A 6,911-nucleotide genomic window follows, 5' to 3' on the forward strand; every position below is an offset into this window, starting at 1 on the left:
TTTTTTTTTTTTTTTTTTCATTTTGTAACTTGTAAGTTAATTCCTTTGTAGAATAGTTTGTAAATTAACAATGAAACCTTCAAGTTTTTCATTTTATTCAATTAAAATCCTAATTAATTTTTGTGTTTAGGCTGATAAATATCAAATACTGATTGGCCCAGGCCCAGGCCCATATAAATTGACTTTCATCAGTTATACAAATCATGTTTCTTATTCACACCCATAGCCCAATTGGCTAAAAAAACGGTTCAAGCTGAAATCGAAACTCGAACCGGACTGTGATGGTTTCCGATAGCAGCGAGCGAGTGAAGCTCAACGTCGGCGGCGAGATCTTCGAAACCAATGCATCGACCATTCAATCAACTTCTCCAGACTCTCTCCTCGCTGCTCTCTCGACTCCAACATCCCATGGATCGAACCCTGTGTTCATCGATCGTGACCCTGAGATATTCGCCGTCATCCTCAATCTCCTCCGTACTGGTCGACTCCCAGCTAATTCCGCCGGCGCTTTCTCCAAACAAGAGCTACTCGATGAAGCTCTGTATTACGGCGTCGAATCACTCCTCAGATCGGCGATGTTACCGCCGCCGCTTCTAGGTTTCGATGCGTCTCTAGTCTCCATAATCACACCGGCTGCTGACGGAGTTCCGTCTGCTTTAACCGCCACTGCTGGAGACGCCTCTCTGTGGATCGCTCACGGCGGTCAGATCTCCGTCTACGATTGGAGTCTTTGCCACGCTGGAACCGTTCGTACGCATCTCAGTGATATCACATAGATCTGCCGTGTGTGGGGCGAAGCGGCTGCAGTTGGATCTGGATCCGTTTCGGGGCTTCATTTCTACGATCTCTCCGGAGGTCGATACGTCGGATCTACGCACTGGACTGATCCGGAGGATCCGAGAATCCATAAGGCACGCGTCGCCGCCGTTGCTGATTCGGACGGTGGAGTATTCGCATCGTTTGAGTGTCTGCACAGAGAGAACAGCGTTCTCCAGATCGACAAATCCACTCTCCAAGTCGCCGCCGTGATCGGCCAGCAATCCGGAAGCTCAGCTAAAACCACCGTACCGGAGAAACTACGGTGGCTGCCAACGAACGGTGTTTTGGTAGGATCCGCCGTGCAACGTGGAGCGTTCGGATGCTCCGGCTACATCCGGATTTGGGACCCGAGGACCAGGAACATAGTTTGGGAAACGAACGAGCCAGGTTCGGGACGAAGCAGTAGGTTCGGAGACGCCTTAGCTGACATGGACGTGGACGTTGAAGACTCGATCATCTTCAAGGTATGTTCTAAGTCAGGAGACCTCGGAATGGTAGACATCCGTAGATTAGGTGAAGATCCATGGGTATATATGTCAGATGAGAATCCTGGTGCGTGGAAGGCCGGCGACGGAGGCGGTTACAGCGCTGTACATTGTTATAGAAAGCAAGTGTTGGCTTCTAGAGGTGGTGCATTAGAGGTATGGTCAAGTGTTAATGAGAAGACGAGTGGTGATCCAATTCGCAGAAGAAACTTTGTAGACAAGGAAGAAGATTCCAAGAGAGGGATGATTTCGAAAATTGAAGCTGGAGGTGATCGGCTCTTTGTTTCTCGGGAATTTATGGAAGGTGTTGAGGTCTGGGAAACTTCTAGTTTCTCAGGGATAACATCCGTCGAGTAATGGTGTCCCAAAGAACGAAATGTGTTTGTTAGTTTGGAGAAGGAGCTGAACAAAATGAAGAACAACATCAACATTCAAACTCTATGTAGTGCAGAAACCACTAGAAGTTACCTCATCTGTTGTAAAGGGATTCATAGATTTTGTCTTTGTAAAGTTTTTGGTCTAATGGGTATATAATTACAGTCACAAGTTAACTAATGAATCCATTTTAGAGACAGAAGATAGAAAAAGACTTTGTAGTGTTGACCAGTGACAAGGAACTGTATGTTTGGTTTTTAGTTGTGTGGGAAAATTTTGATGTAAAAGGAGAAAATCTTACCTTCATCTTCTTCATTGTATCTTAATTGATGTCTCTTGTTTAAACCCTTTTTTAAGTACTCAATATATATGTCAGCGTAATGATTATCTATCTTTTAGTATTCAAAGCAAGTTTCCATTGTATAGAGAGAGATAAGCTAAATTCAACTACTCTTTTGTCTTTCTTTCTTAACCTACTCAAACCTAATACTCTTCTTTCTTTCTTTTTTGATGAAATTGTCTACCTTTGTGAACAAGACAAAGAATCTTTCTTTATGTCTTTGCTTTCTTGCCAGTGTAATAAAACCTTTTGTTGCAACTTCTGGTAGTGCACCACACAAGGTCTTGAGAGGGGGAAGAACCCAACATTTTTTTAAAATGTAAGTTCTTCCTTGGATTCTTTAGATACTATTTGATACGTTTTGTTTTTGTTAGGTCAGGTTTTGGACCTACAGTTTCCGAAACACTTAAAAGGTTTGTCATGATGAAATTAATTTTGTGTTTTTTTTTTGTTGGTCTGAATCATTCTCCTTTTAAGAAAAATATTGGAATTTTCCTTTTGTTATGTTTTGAACAAAGAAATATTATTATGAGGAATGAATGGGGTCAAAAAAGAAGAAAGCCAAGTGGGGATTTCCCATGAGCTTTCTTGTCTATATGGTCCTTTGAAGCCGACCCCTCCTTTTGAATATTTGGACCTGGCTTCTCTCTTTTATTCTTTTTTTGGTCGGTACATATTAAGGAAATGTTATTATTTTTCCGGTTCATCAAATTTAATACTATTAACGTAACTCGTTTCACACAGTGGACGTTTTTAAACACATTAGATTAGTGTCATTTTATTTATTTTAAAATTTTAATCTATGGTTTGTAATATATGTTGACAAGAAGATCAAGAACCAAACAAAAATTTCTGAATCCAAGAAATTAAAAAACAATCCTATACAATGTTCAATGCTCAATTCTCTTAACATTAGTACAACAAAAGATCAAAGAGAGTAGGATCACTATATTCAATCATCCGACTCAGATCCAAACCGGGTTGGTCAAAATCAAGAAGACCACGTTGAGACAGAGTTTGATCTCGACAGAGAAAAAGATGAGTTCAAGAACTCGATGCAATCTTCAATAGCTTCTGCTCGGTGAGACTCTGTCTCGTTTACAGACTTTGACCTCTTCATATAAATAGTCGAGGAAGAAGAAGAAGACGACGACGAAGACAACAGAAACGATGACGTTTTTTTATCGGTCGTATTCCTTCGGAAGGATATAAAACGCCACGTTTTGGCGACTCTAGCTCCAATACGTTGGATCAATTTCCTCGCGGCCGGCGAGCTCCTAAGACCGAAACTGAGAATCCCGACGAGAACCACCCTTCTCCGGCTGTGATGTGACGAGTTTAAACCGTCGTGTTTTGGGAATATGGGTTCTTCTGTGGCTTCTGGGTTCGGATTAAAGCTTACTCTTTTGCATGCTCTTCGTGACATTTTTTTTTTTGGGTCTGATGAAATTGCAATGGAAAGAGAGAGAGAGAGAGAGAGAGAGAGAGAGAGAGAGAGAGAGAGAGAGAGAGAGAGAGAGAGAGAGAGAGAGAGAGAGAGAGAGAGAGAGAGAGAGAGAGAGAGAGAGAGAGAGAGAGAGAGAGAGAGAGAGAGAGAGAGAGAGAGAGAGAGAGAGAGAGAGAGAGAGAGAGAGAGAGAGAGAGAGAGAGAGAGAGAGAGAGAGAGAGAGAGAGAGAGAGAGAGAGAGAGAGAGAGAGAGAGAGAGAGAGAGAGAGAGAGAGAGAGAGAGAGAGAGAGAGAGAGAGAGAGAGAGAGAGAGAGAGAGAGAGAGAGAGAGAGAGAGAGAGAGAGAGGGGAGAGGAGAAAGAGATAGAGAGATGTGTCGAAGACCAAAAATATACTAAAGAAGAGACTATTTAATATTTTGAAGACTATTTATGGGTGTGTGTGTGTGTGTTTTATATATGACTTATGACTTAAAAAGACCTTTGTGTTGAAAATGTAAAGAGATGATGATATGGGTTCAGTTTAACAACCTTATTAAAAATTGAAACTTGTAACTCAATTTTTCTACTTTATAATTGTAGTGTATATATATCTATGAAATGGATTTAGTCGTTAAGATTATATGGATTCAGAGTATATTTTATCTTACATTTTTTTTACAATTTTTCCAAAGATAGAGAATCTTATGGAATGGTCTTTTCATAAATTATCAAGTCATCTAATGATGTATGTATTAGGAGTATTCTTTTTTTGAGAGATATTCATCTTATACAAAAAGTGTTTGGGTGAAGAAAATGGTACAAATTAATCCGGTTTAATCCTTGGTTTACTATTAAAAGAAAACTTTATTGGGTTATGTATGTGTCTTTGGTGGGCTTAGATGATTAAATTTCATGTCCATAAATTACTTATGTAACTCCTGACAGTAACAATTATCATGGGGAAGGGGAACGATTAGGTTTTCAAGGTTCCTTATTTCAGTTTAATATAGGATTTTGGAAAGTTTCCTATAATATTAGGTTTTCAAGGTTCCTTATTTCAGTTTAATATATAGGATTTTGAAAAGTTTCCTATAATAAGATCATACGTACATTAACATATATATATGAATTTTTGTGAGTCTTTTGGTAGCTTCCAATCCAAGTAAAGTATAGGATCGGCTATGGGGGAGAATCAAAAGGAAACGAGTTTCACGTTTGAGATAGATAACTTCTGGGAGAAAGGAGCTGCTGTGATACGGTCTAATATATTCTCCAGCGGTGGTGGCTGCGAATGGTAAACAAATATATATACATGTTCTGCGCTCAGTTCTCAAGATGGGGTACTGATTCAAGGTTCTTGCCTCTTACAAAGCTTAGAGAAGAAGGGCTTCTGGAAAACAAACTGATTATTCAAGTCGAAATAAATGTAGTTGAAATTGTTAACCAAGAGGATGCAACTGACAAGGAGATGTTAGATGTTCATGGTTTCCAACTTCTTTATTCTCAGGTATATATCCTTCTTGTTTAGAAATAGTTGGTTTCTACGTTGTTGTTCTTTTTGATGATTCCCCTTAGTTTTCTGATTAATGTATATTATACTTACATCTTTCTCTTGTTGACAGGTTACTTCAGCGAGTCGGCTTTTCGAGGATCACCCGGACATTGCAGTAAATTTCATACCACAGATCCCATTGGTGAAGACAGCGTACATGAGTTCCCTCCTCGGTCTTATCGAGACACTGAACAAGCCTTCACATTGCTTCACCGAGACTGAGCTATACAATGCTAAGAGGGAGTTGAATGAGCTAACAAGAGCGGGGTTTAAGCTAGACTGGTTGGACACAAAGCTTTATGAGCTTTCTTTTGATGACAAGGATCATAAAGCAATTTCTGATTGGTATCCACTGGAGGACTGGATCAAATTTTAATTTGTTGATGAATCTTCGAATGAGTGGAAAGTAAGAGCGGGATTCCCTCATCTTCTTCCTAATGAAAAAATAAGACTAATTAAGCTGTCAAATTCATAGCGCCAATATGTCTTTACTAACTTTTTTTCATTCAGTTTATTCGAAACAAGTACATTGGAATGCTTATTTTACCTTTGACAATCAAGAGAGTTTATTGCAGTTGTGATCACCCATACCCAATATAGGTTTAGGAGAAACATGATTAACAAATTTAACATTAAGAAGTTGTATTAAGCAAATGTTTTCATACACAATTCAAACGGCGTATATATGTGAAACTCTCTTATGTATACGGAGCTAAACAAGAGAAAATGTAATAATGCTGAATAAAAAATCAGAAAATGTCATCAAAATGCATATAAACCTTCACATCTTTTAGCTTTATAAAACAAGAACACACATGACACAACTTAATATATATTACTTCAGTATTTCTTCTTCTTGGAAAATATGGAATTCATTCTCGAATCCTAGGAAATTCCATTTAGAAGGAGAGAAGTGAGATAGAGAAGAGCTCGTCTTTGTAGCCATATCAGAGAAGAAATAGAGAGATGTGTGTCGAAGACCAAAAATACTAAAGAGGAGACTATTTATGGGGTGGTGGTGTCTTATTACTTATGACTTTAAAAGATATTGGTGTGAAAATGTAAAGAGATAATAATAATATAGAGGGTTCAGTTTAACAACCTTACTAAAAATTGAAAAACTTGTAACTCAATTTTCTACTTTATTATATCTATGAAATGGGTTTACTGGTAGAGTTGTAGTGGTTTTATAAATTCAGAGTATTTATTTAGCTTAGATAGATAATTTTCTTTTAAAATTTAGAATTTTCCTCTGTTTTTCATAACTATTACTGCGAATTTGAAGGCAGTAGAGATCTTATGGAATGATCTTTTTCATAATTAATTATGTCAGTAATGAGTATATAAGTTTTTTTTTTTGTTTTGAGGAATTGATGTCCAAAAAACTATCGGTGAAAAAAAGGGGTACAAACCCGGTTTAATCACTGGTACCTATATAAGAAAATTATATTGGGTTATGTCCACCTGTGTCTTAGATAATTAAATTTGTGGGTTCCTAATTTCAGTTGGATTAGGATTTTGAAAAAGCTTTTAAGCTACGAGTATAAATATATCTATATATACAAATTTTTGTGAGTCTTTCTTTTGGTAGCCTCCAAGTAAAGCATAGGCCGGATCCGATATGGTGGAGGATCAAAAGGAAACGACGAGTTTCACGTTTGAGATAGATAACTTCTGGGAGAAGGAAGCTGATGTGATACAGTCTCCTATATTCTCCAGCGGTGGTGGCTGCGAATGGTAAACCTATATACGATCTTTAACATGTGTTCTTTTTTCTTCTTCTTACAACTCATCGTCGATCGTACGTATACATGCGACAATTTTATAAATAACTCGTATCGTATCTGTTATTGATTAGGTATGCAAACCCTAAAATTAAGCAGCTAGCGTTTAGTTATTAATCTGTTTTTTT

At 38.2% G+C, this 6,911-nt stretch overlaps 2 protein-coding genes and 1 pseudogene across 2 annotated transcripts; 2 read left to right on the forward strand and 1 right to left on the reverse strand.

The window, feature by feature from the left end:
- On the forward strand, positions 264 to 2,073 carry LOC104745063 (annotated as a pseudogene).
- On the reverse strand, positions 2,853 to 3,499 carry LOC104745064 (josephin-like protein). Its single transcript, XM_010466233.1, has one exon. The coding sequence runs from the start codon at positions 3,443 to 3,445 to the stop codon at positions 3,011 to 3,013; it is 435 nt and encodes a 144-aa protein (XP_010464535.1). The 5' UTR covers positions 3,446 to 3,499; the 3' UTR covers positions 2,853 to 3,010.
- On the forward strand, positions 4,629 to 5,423 carry LOC104748072 (MATH domain and coiled-coil domain-containing protein At2g42470-like). The gene is made up of 3 exons (XM_010469767.2): positions 4,629 to 4,697; positions 4,775 to 4,954; positions 5,070 to 5,423. The coding sequence occupies exons 1-3, from the start codon at positions 4,629 to 4,631 to the stop codon at positions 5,373 to 5,375; spliced, it is 555 nt and encodes a 184-aa protein (XP_010468069.1). The 3' UTR covers positions 5,376 to 5,423.

The sequence above is a fragment of the Camelina sativa genome, chromosome 15 (genome assembly GCF_000633955.1).
Source record: "Camelina sativa cultivar DH55 chromosome 15, Cs, whole genome shotgun sequence".
NCBI lineage: Eukaryota > Viridiplantae > Streptophyta > Magnoliopsida > Brassicales > Brassicaceae > Camelina > Camelina sativa.

Coding starts and splice junctions, on each gene's coding strand:
- LOC104745064 (XM_010466233.1), bottom strand. CDS start 3,445: ATGTCACGAAGAGCATGCAAAAGAGTAAGCTTTAATCCGAACCCAGAA.
- LOC104748072 (XM_010469767.2), top strand. CDS start 4,629: ATGGGGGAGAATCAAAAGGAAACGAGTTTCACGTTTGAGATAGATAAC. Junction 4,698..4,774: donor TCTGGGAGAAAGGAGCTGCT/GTGATACGGTCT, acceptor TTCTGCGCTCAG/TTCTCAAGATGGGGTACTGA. Junction 4,955..5,069: donor TCCAACTTCTTTATTCTCAG/GTATATATCCTT, acceptor TCTTGTTGACAG/GTTACTTCAGCGAGTCGGCT.